The 18,970-nt window shown below is 41.0% G+C and overlaps 2 protein-coding genes across 5 annotated transcripts in view; both read left to right on the top strand.

Annotated features, from left to right (window-relative positions):
• LOC133487546 (connector enhancer of kinase suppressor of ras 3-like) overlaps window positions 1-17,958 on the top strand; it is a 59,114-nt gene extending 41,156 nt beyond the window's left edge. For both annotated transcript variants that reach the window (XM_061794289.1, XM_061794290.1), the window contains 11 exons: window positions 1,435-1,477; window positions 8,302-8,355; window positions 10,715-10,754; window positions 11,087-11,256; window positions 11,653-11,726; window positions 11,903-11,974; window positions 12,085-12,149; window positions 12,485-12,609; window positions 12,698-13,022; window positions 16,297-16,487; window positions 17,094-17,958. In XM_061794289.1, the coding sequence (XP_061650273.1) occupies window positions 1,435-1,477; window positions 8,302-8,355; window positions 10,715-10,754; window positions 11,087-11,256; window positions 11,653-11,726; window positions 11,903-11,974; window positions 12,085-12,149; window positions 12,485-12,609; window positions 12,698-13,022; window positions 16,297-16,487; window positions 17,094-17,294 (1,360 nt within the window). In that variant the 3' untranslated portion in view covers window positions 17,295-17,958. The remainder of the gene's footprint in view (window positions 1-1,434; window positions 1,478-8,301; window positions 8,356-10,714; window positions 10,755-11,086; window positions 11,257-11,652; window positions 11,727-11,902; window positions 11,975-12,084; window positions 12,150-12,484; window positions 12,610-12,697; window positions 13,023-16,296; window positions 16,488-17,093) is intronic.
• A 430-nt stretch (window positions 17,959-18,388) lies between these two features.
• The window catches only part of scaf8 (SR-related CTD-associated factor 8), a 59,108-nt gene continuing 58,526 nt past the window's right edge, over window positions 18,389-18,970 (top strand). For all 3 annotated transcript variants that reach the window (XM_061794286.1, XM_061794285.1, XM_061794287.1), the window contains exon 1: window positions 18,389-18,545. In XM_061794286.1, coding sequence (XP_061650270.1) covers window positions 18,516-18,545 — 30 coding nt within the window. In that variant the 5' untranslated portion in view covers window positions 18,389-18,515. The remainder of the gene's footprint in view (window positions 18,546-18,970) is intronic.

Consider the following 18,970-nt stretch of genomic DNA (forward strand, 5'->3'; position numbering starts at 1 on the left):
GCTTCTATTCTAGGTAGCAAAAATGTCGCAGTCAATTTGTCGCCTGCTCAATCACAACACATGACTCACATTTTCAAGAAATAGATGGATGCGGCACTAATCGGTTGACTCATTACCGGTGGAGTGGGGTAGCGTTTAGGAATACTGTACAAGGCATTCGTGCAGGCCGAAGAACATGATTGATGCAGGAATTAATCAACTGTCATCATCATTTTGGTATGGAAATGTGCAAAAACAAATGCATTTTCCACATGACAGAGTGCTTAATATGATGCTGCAGTGGTTGTATTCTGTTGTCACCTGTCAAAAGCATCTACTTGGCTGAGCCCCATGAAGGACAAAAAGCGGACAAACATTTTAATCGTTTGATTTGTCACTGGGTGAGAGACTGTTTTTTTTTTGGGGGGGGGGGGGGGGGGGGGGGGATGTCTCTTAATCAGTCATGCTTACAACACAATTTGAAAATCTGTTTGTGGAATGCTATTTTCTGTTCCCATGGCACAAAGCAATGTACACAGACTCATGCCTGGATGAATTTTGTGTCGAATTTGAGAGCCCTGACATAACCCCATTACAAACCTTTAAAGTAGGTTAGTACTTCCTTCTGTAAGGCTCGGCCAAAACACTGCTCGGTATGGCTCATCCAATGTCAGTCAATTCTTTAGCAAAAATGATTTATTCGTAGTGTGAATGATTATAAACATTTAGGCATATTGGGTAGCCTACCTACAGTAAGCACTCGTAACTTTTTCGAGGGTCAGCCTTACGACGCTGGTAGCTGTTGAAAAAGAGGTAAGAAGATTCCGCGATGATTGACTATATCCACCATCTAATGGTGTCCAATACAGGCGGTGTAGCCGAAAGTTAGCTTTTACAAATATAGTAATGTTCTGTTTTGATTGCCAGTGGTATTCATCAACAATACTGTAAGTTATTGTTTATCAGTGCATAATATTGCAATGCAATGCAGTAATCTGCTGTAGGTGTAAGGAGCCAAATAGTGTTGTTACTGAAGAAGACATCTGTTAAAAAAAAAAAGATAGATGGGAAAAGGGATAAGGAACAGAAAAGCAGGGAAGTAGCCAACATTTTTGTTGCCTAAAATTGCAGGGTGAGGCCCGTCTGGGGTGCACTGAGTATATCCAGCTTTGGGAACCCATGTTGCTGTGGCAGTTTGCCAAATGCATTATCACGACCACAGGCAACAAACCTACCACATTCCAGCCATTAAACAGTTTCCATGGAATTTGTCATCAGAATCAGTCTGGGCCGGTTTGCAATACATCATGTTGGGTTCTGAGAATGTCACAATCAGTACGCGTTTGATGCGATGCGTATACATATAGGACACTTCTTTATTGTGATGGGGAGCTGAAGTTCAGGCATTTTCTCCGATGTCTTGCGAATTTTATATTTTGCTCTTTGCTTTTGCAGGTATAATCAACCAAATATACGATCCTGGTCCTTCTCCCAAGCTGTAAGTACACTGCCTCTGTCAAACTAACGCAAAGTGGTGCATTTGCTTGTGCAGTAATTGTGGGTCATCGTCTGTGGAAATGAATTCATTTGATTGGAGTAGTGGTTAGCATAGTTGAGAGGTTCTGGGTTCAAATCTTGCTAGCTCTTGTCATTTTTTTACTGTGGTCTCACAAGCGCCATGTTATAACAAACGTGCAGCAGTTAGTTGCTTCTCTATTTGTGTGTGGCAACGATGCAAACTTCTGCTCCGTGACCGTTCTCACCGGAAATGTAATGTGCTGTTTTTGCCGTCTGTCTGACATTGGTCTTGAAGCCGGAACATAACAACGAACACATTTTCAGAAATAGACAGATACAACCAGTTTTACAGTGAACGCTATTCGCATGGGGATAGGGACCAAATGAAAATCTTGCAAGTATTTGAGGCCAGCCCAAAAAGGTTTGTAATTGCCTATAGAGGCCACAAGGTGGCAGTAAAGCCCGTTTTTCACATGAACAAGACTGGGCTGACTAAATGAAGCTCCTCCAATCACTTCAACATAGGTCCTTGGCACAAAGATGTGACAAGATTGTGACATGGCTTTGGTCTGACCACATAAACAGCGAACAGCTGAGTTTTTCTGTGGGTAATGGAGGATAACTTAAAAAAATAAAATAAATAATCTGCTAATACACAAATGTCGAAATGTGACTATGCAGGGTTCACTGTACTTGTTTTTTTTTTGTTTTTTTTTCCTATCACACTTGGACTGTGTTCAAAATCACTTGCTATCCACTGCATAGTGTCCTATATAGTGAGTTCACCATTTGATAGTGCTGTTGAAATGTGTAGTGACTTGAGGGTATCCCCAATAGAGTGCCCTCAGTCTGTCCCACGATGCATCTTTAAAAGTTATGAAAAACGATGGTCACTAGAAAATCTAGTATATCCCATGATGCATTGCGCCAATTCAGAAAAAATATAATATAAGTCGAACAACATATGACAACCAGACGCACATAAAGTGCTTTGTTTGTATTACATTTTGAAAGACACTCATCTTAAAACCAAATAATGCTATTATCATTTATTTATTTGTTAAGTGTTTGTTGATTTGTTATGTTGTAATGCAACCGAAATGACGTAACTAACGGCACGCCCGAGTAGTGTTCGAAAACAATTTTTCCATTTGACTGATGAGTGAACTACAGACCAAACGCATTTTTGTTGCGGGCCATTGTAGTTATGATTTTCCCCAGAGGGCTTTATAACAGTTCCAATAAATGACACCTCATCATATTATTACAAATACTGGTACACAACCGCATCTGCAATTGAGTATGTATATTGTTAACACAAATAATTTGAAGTGTTATGGTAAATTAGGGTATGGAAATATTTAAGTTTAGAGCTATCGTTCAATTTATATTAAGAAGGGACTTTAAAAGTGAAGAAAAATTACAATTGTGGTACAGATTTTCTGTCAAAATGAAAAGAACATATCCATTTAGCAAGAAACATGAAGTAGACACACTTTATTTGCTTTAGTGGGCCAGATAAAGTGATCTAGTGGGTCAGATCTGGCCCCCAGCCCTTAAGTTTGACACCTGTGGCATAGAGAGTCCACAATATAAAAAAATCCCTATTTAGTGATGAAGAAGTAGGCAGGGGTGTCAAACTCATTTTGTCACGAGCCATACTGTGGTTATGGTTTCCCCTCGGGGGCTGTTATGACTGTGAAATCATATAACTGTATAATTGCCTCATCATATTACAGTAGTTCATACAGTATCTAAGAAGAATTGATGGATAAGTTGTGAAATACATCGTCAAGGAAACTATTAAATGTTTGACTGTTCAACTGATTTTAAAAAGTGGTTTGGTGACAGTGGCCGACTGGTTAGAGCGTCCGCCTCACAGTTCTGAGGACCAAGGTTCAATCCCCGGCCCCCGGTACGCATGAGTGAATGATTTCAAAATGTTGATTTTGTGTGGGCAGGATGCAACCATTTGAATAAAGACACTTTACATCCTATGTCCCCTTTGAACAAACAAAATTGTGTGTGAGAGTGTGAGTCCACTTGAGCGCACACAACTGCGGCATTCGTGGCCATACGAATTACCATGCGACGCAAGACCCCCCCCCGTGGCGGCCATAGGAGGCCAAAGTGAGCGGACTACATTGTGATATCATTACCAGGACTGCACCCCTCCCCCATTTCCAAATGCTCTTGCTCAAGAAGAATAGCCTTTCTGTTAGGCCTCTCTCTCACACACTCGGTTTTGGGTCAGGATGGGTGCGCAGTGGTGTTCGGGCGCGGGGTACATTAGACAAGTAGCGTGACAATTCCCAGCATGTATCCTGATGGGAGATTGAGCGCTATAATGGTGTGACCAATCAGAATTCTCGGAAATCCTTAAGGACACGCCTGTCGAGACTCAGCTGCACACAAATACCCCTTTAAATCGCAATTGAGTTGTACGCTGACACTTTAAAAACAAAACAAAAAACAAACATAGGAATGCGAATTATGTTGAAATGGCGCGCTTGATTAGAGGTCCCATGTTTTGGCTATGGATTTAAAATAAAAGTGTCAGTTTCATTTCAAATAATAAAAATAAATCATTGGTTTTATCATACGAGTCTCCGGAAAAGTCCCCTCTGACAGCTACTTCTGTTTGACCCAGTTTTATAGCCGCTTTGTTCATATTAAGCTAAGACAGCCCCCTTTCCTCTGATTGTTTGCCTCCGTGTCGAAGACCCACTTGTGAGAGCACACGTGTTTTTTATGTTGACAGCGCTGGCTCGGGAGAGTTAGGCGTAGGTCTTCGCTAGTGATGTAGATAAGCTCGAGAAATTCGGATGACCTGATTCCAGGCCTCTCGGCAGAAAAGCATCTGGAACTCAGGAATGTGTGGATGATTTTAATTCATATTTCACGTTCACTGAGGCACTATAGAGCCAATATTACATCCCAAATACTTGAAAAGACAGAATGATATGGCCAGAATGAATGAGAACACTGGAATTACTAAAGAGAAAGCTAAAAGCGACATTACTTATAATTCGAATCAAGCTGTGTTCATACAAGAGGCCGAATAAGATTAAATGAAGTCTAATACAGGACTCCATACTATATCAGTTTGTTTACCTTCACCCCAGCAAAGACATCTAAAGTGCTGCACACGGTGATGTGAATCATGGGTGCCTAGAAAAGCAGCAAATGTTTTGTGAAGTTCGCCAATGAGTGTATCCGAACATGCCTGTCATTTGGGGCAACTTTTAATGTGCATTATCAACTCAAAGCCAGAAACTGAAATCAGCTTTTACATGACTTCTTCTTGGCAGCACGGCAAGTTGCACAATGCTTAACACTTCTGCCCCACAATTTCAAGATTCTGGGTTTGAATCTTGTCTCAGGCCTTCCTGTGTGGAGTTTACATGTTCTCTTCCCTGTACAGTATGTGTGTGTGTGTGTGTGTGTTTCGGGTACACCAGCTCCTTCTCACATTCCAAAAACTTGCATGTCAGGTTCACCGAAGACGGGGTGTGAATGGTTGTGTGTCAACTGTGTATAATTGCCTTGCAATTAGGTGGCATTCAGTGCATGGTGTGCACCACCTCTCCCCCAGAGGCAGCCTTTATTTTCTCCAGCTCACCCGTGATACAAATGAGGAACTTGACAGCTGGACTTCCTGTTCTCCGTGCATTTTCTGTGTGGAATATTATGTGAATTGTACTTTTAATGTACAATAATACCATTATAGTCAAATTTAAACTGTATCTGATTTATGTCACTTAGACACAGACTTTAGAACCTTTGCTAAAACCTAAATATAAACTTTTTTTTTTAAATCTGTTGTCTTTACTCTGAAATTTCCACCACGTTTGATTTGACTTCCTCTTTGTGTGCGTTGTGTCTGGACGCCCCTTACGTTGCAGCGACACCCAGTGGCAAACAGTCGCAACTTTAGTGACTTCCTGTCGTCAGAAATACTGCAGTTTTTGTCCGAATGTGGAGTCCGACTATGTTTGAATGAAACTCTCTTTTATTTCTTTGAGTTGGACAAAACGTATTTGATTGACCTTATTTTACGCCGAGGTTAATGAGGCCACTCGAGTTCACGTGGACGCAAAGTCACCTAATGATAATAACGAGACCTTTCTTGCTTCGTTTTGTCCGACATGCTTGGCAAACGTTTGGTCGAACATTGAGCCGAGTTTTGGGGCGACGCTGCTGTCCTTGACCACGTGGTGTCAGGTACGGTATGTACAGCACTTTATTGAGCTTTGGGCTTGTGGGATTAACATGGGCGACAGGCGAATGAAGTATTGTTTGGAGAAACATTAACTCCTCCTGGAGAAGATAAAGTAAAACATTTATCATGTAGTACAATCTATGCATATTTCTTGCCTTTTACGTAAATTGTGTACCATTCGAGATAGTAGATTTTGTATCACATCTTGCCAGTTAAGCCTTTTTTTTGTTTTTTGTTTTTTTTGGTCGCAGTTTATTTTGTTCTACGTCATTTAGCGAGGTATTCTGTTTTCCCTCGGAAATTGTGTGCATTTCGCACTAGTTTGGATTTCGTGTGTTTAAAAAAAAAAAGCCTTTTTGGCAGCCGAGTTAGCACTTTGTATGGCGTCATTCGATAAACCAGTTAGTTTTTATCCCAACAAAATTTCAAAACGGACTCTTTTGTTTAATACATTTTTTTTCTTGCATTCTCCGGGTCGAAGTGGGGGAAATTGACCTTTACTGTACAACAAAGATTTTTCCAGTTTATTCAAATATGTAACTTATAAAAACCGACGTCATAAATGTTGGGATATAATATTTTTTGCTATGAAAGTTCAGTAATAAGGTTGTTTTATTAAAATTAAGACGATCTGAGACTACCTTACGACCACCTTGAAAAAAGGCAAAATGATTCATTCTCCAGGTGTACCGCACCTGGAAAGTCCCTGTAAAGTGAAAATCATTCATTCATTCATCTTCCGTTCCGCTTATCCTCACTCGGGTCTCGGGCGTGCTGGAGCCTATCCCAGCTCTCTTCGGGCGAGAGGCGGGGTACACCATGAACTGGTCGCCAGCCAATCGCAGGGCACATACAAACAAACAAGCATTCGCACTCACATTCACACCTACGGGCCACTTGGAGTCTTCAATTAACCTATGCTGCATGTTTTTGGGATGTGGGAGGAAACCGGGGTGGCCGGAGAAAACCCACGCAGCCACGGGGAGAACATGCAAACTCCACACAGGCGGGACCGGGATTTGAACCATGGACCTCAGAACTGCGAGGCAGATGTGCCAAGTAGAAATCTCTCAAATGTCTTGTAAATGACACACCACGCAGAAGAATGTTGTTATCAACCCTCCCACTGCATGATAATGAAAATCACCAAGTATACTGTATATAATGAAGCGTCAAAATTGTGAAAAATCCAGCTGTTCTCTCCCCTTTCGCTCCACAATTGAGTACTACATCGTTCTTTGTCTTGGCATGCGTCTCAGCAATTATCCTCGAACGTGCAAATGTATTCAGAAATAAATCTCTGAATTTAGTTTACAGGGTTTTTAAGTATGAGTTAGAGCGAACCGTTTAAAATCAGACAATTCTTTTAAAACTTTATTTCAAAACCAGGATTAGGCTGCTGTATTTAATCTGTACAAATGCAGTAGTAAGAGTTTCCACATTTGCTGTAAAACCTGTTACGCTCGTTGATGCGCACAGTGAAAGCTAACGTTTTAGTCTTCATGGGGGGAAAAAAAAAAGAAAAAAAACCTAATCAGGAAATGTGCACACTATGCATTTTTGCTTATCTGTAGAGTTTGATGTTGCGATCATCCCCCACTTTCTCTCCCACTGGCGACTCAACTCGCTCGTGACACCCGGAAAGCCACAATTTCTACTGCAGTTGTGCAACATACACTGAAGTTTGTTTTCGTCATTTATTGTAAAGCTGTTAGACCACAGAGGATACTGACACTTGAATTATGAAGCGCTTTTAACAGGTATGAATCGTGTTCTTGTTCTCATTTTGCTTCTTTGAGATTATACTGTGTATTTTTGATATTTTTATTAGAAACATCTTCACAGACTGCCTGATGTGCTATGACAGTATCTACATGAAAATGTGTTGATTGCTTTTTAATGTTCTCACGAGAGAAAATAAAGCAAACTTTTAGTGTCTTATGATAGTATCTACGTGTTATATTGTCTTGGCAACCCTAAAATAAGGAACTCAAGTTTTCTGAGGAAATGAGTCAAGTGGGGGCTTTGATTTCTCAATATGTCACCCATCACTTACGATCAATTGAGAAGTACTAAATGCTCAGCGTCTGACCTTATTGCTAATATAATAATCACTAATATTTGAAGGTGTAGTATTCAAACAAGGCGTTAGGATACTGAGGAGCGTGGAGGTGCTCTGTGCGTCACAAACTGCTGACAGTGCAACTTGAAAGCTGTGAGTCGGTTGCTACTTTTCATCCATCTTACTTTTCCTCAAATCTTTTCGTTTGTTTGGTTGTGATAAATTATTCCCTCCACCATGTACAAGTAATGTTCACGAGCGTGGGTTTATCTATTTTTGTAAATTGTACAAATTGTAATCCATGAATCAAAATGAATTTCTCATTCACATTGTTTTTGTGTTTGCTGTGTTATGCATAAACTGCTACAAAAGCTCAAACCATTATTTGTGTTAACTACAGTACTTTCAAATGTTATTTCTTAGTGCTCTTAAATAACGAACTGCCTATTGATCAGTGAGTTGTAAAACGGATCCATTTTTAGCAGGTGATATATTGTATGCTTTTTTTCTTCTTGACCAGGCTGCCTTCCCCATATCTGTGTCACCCTCAATGGCTGCTGATGATTACAACCCTGTAAGTTATTTTTATTCGTTTGTTTGTTTAGTTGCATTGTTCTGCAAGTGCTGTCTTTTAATTGGCAAACTTTGCTGGACCCAGAATGGTTATTGATCAACAAGCAGGCCCACAATTTTGTTGCACAATTAAACTTCTTTTAACAGATTTACATATGGTGACATCTTTATTATTAATTTATATGTACAGTGCGGTGAAAAAGTATTTGCACCCTTCTCAAATTCTTTTTTTGCATACTTTCCCCTCTTTGTTTAAGATAATAAAACACATGTAAATATCAGGTAACGATAACACAAGTAAACATGAAATGCAGTTTTTAAATGGTGATTTTAATTATTAAGGGGAAAAAATATTCAGAGCTACCTGGCCGTGTGTGAAAAGGTAATTGCTGCCCTTGTTAAATCATGAATTAACGTGGCTAAACACATTTTATTGGGGGAGAACCTGAGTTCATTTTCACAGCGCACACCCAAGCCTGATGACCTCCAGAACTATTCAATCAAGAAATCACTTTAATTGAACCTGTCTTACAAAATTAAGTTGGCTAAAAGATCTCAAAAGGCTGCAAGAAAATGCCATGATATGCCAAGAAATTCAGGAATAGATTGACGTTGTCAGTCTGGACAGGGTTACAAAGCCATTTCTCAAGATTTAGGACTCCATTGAACCACGGTGAGAGGCATTATCTACAAACGGAGAAAACATGTAACAGTGGTGAACCTTTCCAGGAGTGGCAGGCCTACGAAAATGACTCCAAGAGTACAGGGCCGACTCATCCAGGAGGTCACAAAGAAACCCAGGACAATTCTTGCCTCAGTTAAGATCAGTGTTCATGACTCAACATTAAGGAAGAGACTTGACAAAAATGGCATCCATGGCAGAGTTCTAAGGTGAAAACCACTGGGGACCAAAAAGAACAGAAAGGCTTGTCTGTCTTTTGCAAAAAAAAATAAAAATAAAATAAAAGAATAAAAAGTCTGAAAGATTTCCAAGACTTTTGGGAGAATATTGTATGGACTAACGAGACGAAAGTTGAACTTTTTGGAAGTTGTGTCTCTTATTCCATCTGGCGTAACACAGCATTTCAGAAAAAGATCATCATACCAGCAGTCAAACATGGTGGTGCTATTGTGATGGTCTGGGGCTGCTGTTTACCTTCGGGACCTGGACAACTTACTGTGATTGATGGAATCATGAATTCTGCTCCTTACCAGAAAATCCTGAAGGAGAATGTTCAGCCTCAGTTTGTGACCTCAAGCTGAAGCGCCCATTGGGATAACTGCAGTTGGGATTACGATCCAACAGCAGCAAGTCAACTTGTGAATGGATTGAAAGAAAAAAAAGGCTTTGGAATGGTCTCGTCAAAGTTTGAATTTAAATCTGATTGAAATGCTGCGGCATGACCTTAAAAGGGTCAATCATGCTCCAAAACCCTCCAATGTCGCTGAATTGAAACAATTGTGTAAGGAAGAGTGGACCAAAATATCTCCACAGAGATGTGAAAGACTTGTCAGTTCTTGACAACGCTTGATTTCAGTTGTTGCCTGTTGAAGGTGGCCCAACCAGTTATTAGGTTTAGGGGGAAATTCCTTTTTCACACAGGACCAGGTAGCTTTGAATAATCCCCCTCCCCCTCCAATAAATACATTCACTGTCTAAAAACTGCATTTATGTTTAGTTGGGTTGTCTTTGTCTGACATTTGGATTTGTTTGATGATCTTAAGCAAAGTGGAGAAACTATGCAAAATGATATATATATTTTTTTTAACAGCACTGTGTATGTTATTATGGGTATATTTTCCAGTAAGTTTTTGAACCAAAGAGTCACTAAAATACTAAATAGTATTTAGTATTTAATCTAGTAGTATAAAAATACTATTTGTGGGTGCAATTTTCAGTATACAATTATTGATTGTAACATTCAGATGGAAACCTATGTCCTATTTGGTCAATGCAATATTTTTTCACAAATCTATACTATTGGTCTATTGCTCCCCATGTGGGTCTTTTTTTTCCCTCTTTAACATTTAACATGACATATATTCAGATCAGGTTGAGTTTTTGGAGCTTTTCCTATGGTTGGACTACTTCTGCCTATATGTCCTCTAAATTGTCCTGAGATATTAGTACTGTATGCTCTATTTTTAAATGGAGCTATAGCTGAATAAGACAGAAAGTCAAGGCACAGTTAGGGATCATCATTATTTGTGCGCCTGTGTGTGTGAGAGAGAGAGAGAAAGAGAGTGCATGTGACAGTTGCAGTATGAAACAGGATGTTCCAGGCAGCCTCTTCTTGTGAGCTGTTTGGTCTTGTTTATTGTGACCCTCTCATCATCACTCTTGTGTTTCACTCCATAAGGTCTCCCTGCGACACAAGTCCAAGAAGAAGAGCCGAGGAGGTAAGTCCGTCACCTTCCAGTCCACATCCATTTTGTCTGCTGGGCCCCTCAACTGTAATTCACAGCCGCTGTTCTAGTGCGGGCACAGGGCTTACTTTAATTTCAGTTTTAACTTTTTGGAGCCAATGAGAGTTAATTTGTATATCATTATCATAGCTTGATTCATATCTGAAACAGGAAGGCTGATGTCAACAAGTATCTGTATGTTTTCAACCTAATTTCACCAAGTTTGCAACCTAATTTTAGGTCACTGGAAAATTTTAAGCTTTCACACATTCGATAACTTCTCAATGTGAGCTTGCATCTCGTGGCTTTTGTGTGCGTGTACACAGGCAATGGTGCGATGAGCAGGAGAAGGGTGTCAGTCAAAGAGCTGGGTCAGCCAGACCACCAGGGTTGGTTGTACAAGAAGAAAGAGAACAAAGGCTTCCTGGGTATCAAATGGAAGAAGTTCTGGTTCATCCTGAAGAAGACTGCATTATATTGGTACACAAACCCGCTGGTGAGAACACTGTTATTGTTTCCTTCTTACTGAACTATTAAAAAAGATGGCGCAGATGTACCATGTCTTGGTTTTATTTTGCAGCTACTGTATAGCACATTCAACATACATGCGTATCAGCCTCGGCAATGACTCGCACTAGCACAGCTGTCTCCTTGTCAGCCTGTCTTAACAGTAACTACCGTGCAGTATCACTGTGGTTCCTGAAGCAGACTCTGCTGGGCTTGAAAACGCCTGTGTGACTGACAGGCTTGATTTAGCATCAGAAATGTCGCCGACACACTGCAGAAGGAAATAGAAGAAGTAGCGGACGGCAGGTGGCTTTGTCAGGAAGTGGCTTAAGTTGTTTGTTCATCTTGTTTTCATGCTCACTGTTGTTCAATGTTTGTGTTGCAGGCAGAGAAAGCTGAGGGCTACATTGACCTCACCAACTTCATGATTGACCGAGCCATTGAGTGCAAGAAGAAACAGTAAGCATGCATGCGGGTAGAGCATTTGTCTGCTCATACTGTAGGTGGAAATTCAATGTCACCCACTTAGTAATAATGAGGTACCTCCCACATTATTTGACATGAACTTCATGCTTTTTAGCTTTCTATGTGCTCTGTTTCACGTCCCATCTTCACGCTGATTGTTCTTTGTCCAGTGCATTCAAAGCCTGCCACCCACAGGTCATGATGTTTTATTTTGCTGCTGAGAACCATGAAGAAATGAACTTGTAAGTAACAAACACAATGGTGTATATTCTGCATTCAAAAAAATACTTTAAATCAAATGAAATGAAATGTTCAAATCCCGCTGAGCTATATCTGTGTGCGTCTGTTCCAGGTGGTTAAATAAGCTTGGGCTTGCCTCCATTCATTATGAGCCAACAGAACAAAACACAGCAGCTGGTGAGCTTCTGGATAAAACGTCCTTTAGCATGATTTTTTTTTTATTTTTTTTTAGGATTTCAGTTGAAGAGGTTTATGACTATTTGAAACATAGTATATATATATATATATATATATATATATATATATATATATATACACATAGTAAAATAGTATAGCACATTATTATTTCTTAAGATGTCAAAATTATAGATATTCCTGAACATAAACTGAAAGAGTCTGCATTATTCATAATGCTGGATGGTCTCTTTATGACACATGGTCAAATAAATATGTTCCTAAATATATGTGCACACACTGAATTTGGAAGTTACATTGCACATGTGTGCTTTTAGAGTGTTACAGTGAGGCTAGTGACCATGAAGAAGCAGAAACCACAGATATACCTCCACCACCATACTGTGAACAGACCCTGCGGGACTCTGTGGCTCCGTCTGATCCTCCTGGTAGCACACATCAGGTCAGTGCCATGGCTTCTTCCAGTGTTCCCTTTATTGCAAATCTGTAATCAAGCTTTAAAAGCTGTGTTTCACATGATTATCTTACAGGGCACTCTCCCTCCACCATACTCCTCTGCGGTCCCCAGCGAAGCAAACGGCTCGCATTCCTCACCCCTCAGTACAATGACATCGCAGAGCTCGTCCGCCTCGTCGCTCTCCAAACAGCGTCAGTCCTGGTTGGACCTGGTCGCGCAGGTGTCTCCTGCTCCCACTAGTGAAGCACCAGTGGTGTGCTCAGTCCAGGTGCACTTGCATCAACATCCGCCAGACGAGGAAGAAGCGCAAGAGAGGTCGGCTCCTCTTCAGGAGGCTGAAACAGGGTCCAATGAGGAAGGGGCGGCACAGAGGGAGACTTCAGGTGTTGTGGACAAAGGTGAGACTTGACATTTAAAACACTGCCAATAGAGCTGGGTTATATGGCCTAAAAATAAAATCTCAGATTTTGTTTGTTTTTCCCCCACAAAAATACAATTTTGGATTTCAATCTTTTTTTTCACCTCTGCGTATAGAATAAGCAGGTTTTTCTCCCCCCCCCCCTTTTTTTGGGGGGGGGATTAGCTTTATTTCCACTGACACCAAACAACCCTTGAAACTTTATTTTTCCCCATCAGCGACCATGGAAATATTTTTTTCCCTCTATGGATAGGAAAATAAGTTCATCCTCTAGCAAAAATGGACTGTAAATGTGCACCACTTACAATATACTGTACTTTTTTATGATAATTATTAACATGGCGCGATTGTCATGGAAGAAGCGGTTGGCCACAAAGAAATGGAGAAATGGGCGAAAATAAGGAGAAACTGTGGATGCAGTATTTTGAAGCAGTTGGCAACATTCATTTGATTGCATTCATCCATTTCTGCGACTGACGACAAGCTTTTGCTTTCTAGCCACAGGTACATATGAAATTAGAAATATAGGGAAGTATTATTTGAAAACAATATGTTTCCTATATACAGTGGGTACGCAAAGTATTCAGACCCCCTTAAAAGTTTTCACTGTTATATTGCAACCATTTGCTAAAATCATTTAAGTTCATTTTGTGTTCCTCATTAATGTATACACAGCACCCCATATTGACAGAAAAAACTGAATTGTTGAAATTTTTGCAGATTTATTAAAAAAAGAAAAACTGAACTATCACACAGCCATAAGTATTCAGACCCTTTGCTCAGTATTTAGTAGAAGCAAGCCGCCTTTTGAGCTAATGCAGCCATGAGTCTTTTTGGGAATGACGCAACAAGTTTTTCACACTTGGATTTGGGGATCCTCTGCCATTCCTCCATGCAGATCCTCTCCAGTGCTGTCAGGGTGGATGGTGAACGTTGGTGGACAGCCCTTTTCAGGTCTCTTCAGAGATGCTCAATTGTGTTTAAGTCGGGGCTCTGGCTGGGCCATTCAAGAATAGTCATGGAGTTGTTCTGAAGCCACCCCTTCGTTATTTTAGCTGTGTGCTTACAGTCATTGTCTTGTTGGAAGGTGAACCTTTGGCCCAGTCTGAGGTCCTGAGCACTCCGGAGCAGGTTTTCGTCCAGGATATCCTTGTACTGCTGCTTTCATCTTTCCTTCGATAACAACCAGTCGTCCTGTCCCTGCAGCTGAAAAACACCCCAACATCATGATGCTGCCACCACCATGCATCACTGTTGGGACTGTATTGGACAGGTGATGAGCAGTGCCTGCTTTTCTCCACACATACTGCTTAGAATTAATGCCAAAAAGTTCTATCTTGGTCTCATCAGACCAGACAATCTTATTTCTCACCATCTTGGATTCCTTCAGGTGTTTTTTTTTTTTTTTTTTTAGCAAACTCCATTTAGCCTTTCATGTGTCTTGCACTGAGGAGAGGCTTCCATCTGGCCACTCTGTCATAGAGCCCCAATTGGTGGAGGGCTGCAGTGATGGTTGACTTTCTAGAACGTTCTCCCATCTCCCGACTGCATCTCAGCCACAGTGATCTTCTTTACCTCTCTCACCAAGGCTCTTATCCCCCGATTGCTCAGTTTGGCCGGACAGCCTGCTCTAGGAAGGGTTCTGGTCGTCCCAAACATCTTCCATTTCAGCATTATGGAGGCCACTGTGCTCTTAGGAACCTTAAGTGCAGCAGAAATAGTTTTGTAACCTTAGCCAGATCGGTGCCTTGGCACAATTCTGTCTCTGAGCTCTTCAGGCAGTTCCTTTTCCCTCATTTGCTCTGACATGCACTGTAAGCTGTAAGGTCTTATATAGACAGGTGTGCGGCTTTCCTAATCAAGTCCAATCAGTATAATCAAACAGCTGGACTCCAATGAAGGTGTAGAACCATTTCAAGGACGATCAGAAGAAGTGGACAGCACACGGGTTAAATATGAGTGTCACAGCAAAGAGTCTGAATACTTATTATGGCTGTGTGATATTTCCGATTTTCTTTTATGTGCAAAAATTTCAACAATTCCGTTTTTTTTCCTCTCAATATGGGGTGCTGTGTGTACATTGAGAGAAAGAAAATAAACTTAGTCAGTGTTGGCCACGTCGCTCAGTGTGCAGCGGGCTTAATAACATTTGAAATGTTCAACAATTTAACATAAAAAAAATGAACTGTTTAACTGCATGTCCAAATGTCTGTTGTCAAAGAGTAACAGCACCCTCTCCAGCTCGCACGCTTGTCATTTCAACTTCAACAAAATTCAAGTCGATAAATCATCGTTTTCGCAACGTATAAATAAGCAACTTGCGTTTGGCAATATTCATCACAATTGACTCCATGAATGCCTTCCACCGGGCTCCTATCTCCAGCCGTCATAAAGAAAACAATTCTAAAGTGCTTCCGCTCATGTTTGTTTCTTTGCTAGAATCCAGTAAATGCGGAAACTACTTCCCCACTCGCAAACTGGGTAAAAGCACTTCCTCCTCGCTCGGGTGAATAGGGAAGGGGACCGTTTCAAAGCACCCGTAGGATCTTTAAATGTCTGTCTTTTTTTAAAACTAGATGTTACCACAGAGCCACCAAAGATGACAATAGACGGTGTTTAGGCTTCGTTTATGTTTACATTTATGATATCATAGTTGGATAAATAAATGATATCCATGTATTTAAATTTTGTCCAAAGACACTGGCCATAAAGAAAACATTTTAGCAAATTTGGCTTCAAACAATCATGTCATCAACCCTAGTTATGCTCGTTAGCATAGTATACAGTGGAAGTCGGCTAGCCTATGTTCCGCGTTGGTCACGTGACGTTTCGCATATAGCAGATTAAACTCACTAGTTGATTTTTTTGAAAACTAGTTGCTCGAGGGGTCATAAAAGTCACGAGTTGGCAAGACTGAATCTGTTTTTGTAAAGTAGCTCCTCTGTTTGCAGCCATGCTTGTGTAAGCAGTGCAATGTGGACTTAGCATTGAACTCTACGGCAGCTGTTAAAAATTATTTTTTTAATCATAAGGACAAATAAACTAGAGTTAATTGCTAAAATTGATTAATTGGCCAGCCATACTGCCAGCCACAGTGCACGTGGAGGTCTTTTCCTATTGAGGTACACCAGCATTGATATAATTTGCATTCTATTTGTATATGTTGTTGCCATTTTGTTACTTACTTACTGACTGGTGTGAGATGACATGTACTTGATGATAATCATGATGTCATATGACTAATGTTGCTGCAGGCGATCACTCAAACAGCTCTGATGAGATGGAGAAGCTGTATATCCACCTGAAGGAGGCCAGCCTGTCACCTATAGGAGACCGCAAACCATCCACCAAACGGGAATTCAGGGCCTCCTTCGTTAAACGCTGCAAAAACCACACTGTCAATGACAAACTGCATCTTATCAGGACACTGAACAGCACATTAAAGGTACATCTTTTCCTATACAGTGCTCCCCTGTGATATCGTGGGTGATTGTTCACGCCCCTGCAGTCTCATGGATTTTTTAAGTGATTGTTTTTTATGGGTTTTTACAGTATACTTAATGCTATGCCCTCACATGTGGGAAAGGAGGGCCTCAGTGCCCGATGCACTTTTCAGCCATTTATTGAACACTGAGATAACAGTAAAACACAATGAGCACACTCACACAGGAACTGTTGTCGGCCACAGGTCACACCCAGATACTCATGCAGACTCGCAGATGTCACACGCCTCCCCACCAGCCCGAAACCCCCCGCCCCCTCTTAATGGCACATGCACATCCTACACAGTCACACACAATATGTGAAATATGCTTGCAATGTTTTTTGTTCAAATCTATTTACAATGCGTTTAAAACTGTGAAGTTTTTTTTTTATATGGTCTAAATCGCAGATTTTCACCTCGTGCGGGTGGGTCTGGAACATTTCCCCACGATTAACGGGGGTTCACTTGTACTCCCTTTTAAAACAACCATTTTTAGTATACATGTGGAAAAGAAATTGTCATTATTTCATATTTTTGCCAATCTTCTTTGGTCTCTTTCCATCCCAGTCGAAACAGGCAGACCTCCAGGCACTAGAGCAGGTGCTGTCAGACCCACAGCTGACCTCAGTCAGGTTCAGAGAATGGAAGGAAGCCAATGGGCCTTTGGTGCAAGAGATTTGTGTCCCAAATGACCAGCAGGTGGAGTCAGAGGCCTCCCAAGATGCGGCAGCAGGCATTGCGTCTCCCGTGGCAGAGACCAGTTTATAAATGCTCCTCGTGTCTTGTGCTACTGACTTCGGTCACACACGCACACAGACTGCTGTCGAATTTTCAAGTGAGACTACTGTGGACTTTCAAGCTTTTGTCAACTAACAAATGGCTCTTTAAAGGAAAACAGTTTTGTTTTTAATATTCCTAAATGGAATCCGTGCAGCCATTTTATAACTAGAGGTTCACATTACAATGTGAAATGCATCATAGTATTACTTTTAGCATTTGATTTGTAAGATTAGCAAACGTTTCAGGTTATTGCTTTTACTTCCCTGGTGTTTATTTTTCGGAATGACGGCGTATGTTGGTTGCATTGCTTTCTACATGAAAACACTTGTTTTTGTTTTGTTGTATCTTTGATCTGTTTAGATGGTGTTCTAGTACTGGATATGTTTTAACCACTCTGTCTCTTATTGGTGCTATGCACCTTCAATGCCTGTTACTTTTTTTTTTTTAAACAAACCGTTGAGAAGAATCTCTTAAGAACTACAGTCTGCACGGACAGAGTAATCGTGCGTCATGAATCATGAGTTTTCACATTTGAGAGAGTGTAAAGCAGAACATTTTGTTCTACAATGTCATTTAAAAGGCAGTTATTTCATGTAAGTATATTGACTTGTTTTTAGTGTGCCATAAATTAAACCAAACCAAGCAAATGAAACATGTATACATCATTTTAATCCCCACAAAACACTGGCAGTGGTAAACCCTTACTCATCAAAGTATATTTATCACATTCTGTAAAACAGAACCAAACACAGCATTGTACTGTATAAGTCGCAAACTACATCAATGACCTCTCCTATAGAAATCAGTTTTGTTTACACTGACTGGGGATGCAGCATCCTTGGTTCATTTTTCAGAGCGTTGTGCCTCCTAAATTGATTGTGACTGTACAGTATGTGGCTGAGCCTGTGACGTATTTCAATGTGCATTATGACGCTCTCTACGTGTGGTGATCATGTTTGCATTCAGGCTAATAAAACACGATCGTAAAAGTGAATCATTTTCCACATTTGGAATGATCCACGCAAAAACATGGAGGCGTCAACTTGTAGTTCCCCCAAGCCGACGCTAAGGGTCGCGGGTGTGTGTACCGTAGTTGTCCTCTTGTGCTTGTGCGCCATATTGGCAGTCTCCTCCATCTCGCCAGACGTCGAGCATGCATGCCTCAAACCTGTTATTGACTAGATAGTCACAGAGCCCAAACACACCGCCATGGAGGCCGTGAAAGCCTTCAACAACGAGGTTTGTTGCAAGTCCTTGCAGTAGATATCAACACGACGAGGAATCCCGTATCACCTTCTTATCGGCGGCGACGTTAAAGCTAGCTAGCCGAAGCTAACGTAAACGAAGGTTTGCGGGACTGCCTCGCAAGGCCGCGTGACCGTGTAGAATGATGCAGCGGTGGCAGCTATTTACGGAAGCAGTCGTCTGGTCGTGTTCACTTTACATGCTTCAAAATCGACGTTACTACATTGTAGCCATCTATATATACGTGTGGTGTGAAATTAGAAGAGGCGCGCTCCACCGCCCGGTGCTTAACGTTAGCACGCTACAAGTTAGCCAACCTGTCTGAGTTGCGCGATAACTTGGACCTTTAGCTAAAGCGTTATTTGGCATTGGTAAAAATGACAGTGGCACTGTAATGTTGCTCTACGCGTTAACGTATT

This window comes from Phyllopteryx taeniolatus, chromosome 13 (assembly GCF_024500385.1).
Source record: "Phyllopteryx taeniolatus isolate TA_2022b chromosome 13, UOR_Ptae_1.2, whole genome shotgun sequence".
Lineage (NCBI taxonomy): Eukaryota > Metazoa > Chordata > Actinopteri > Syngnathiformes > Syngnathidae > Phyllopteryx > Phyllopteryx taeniolatus.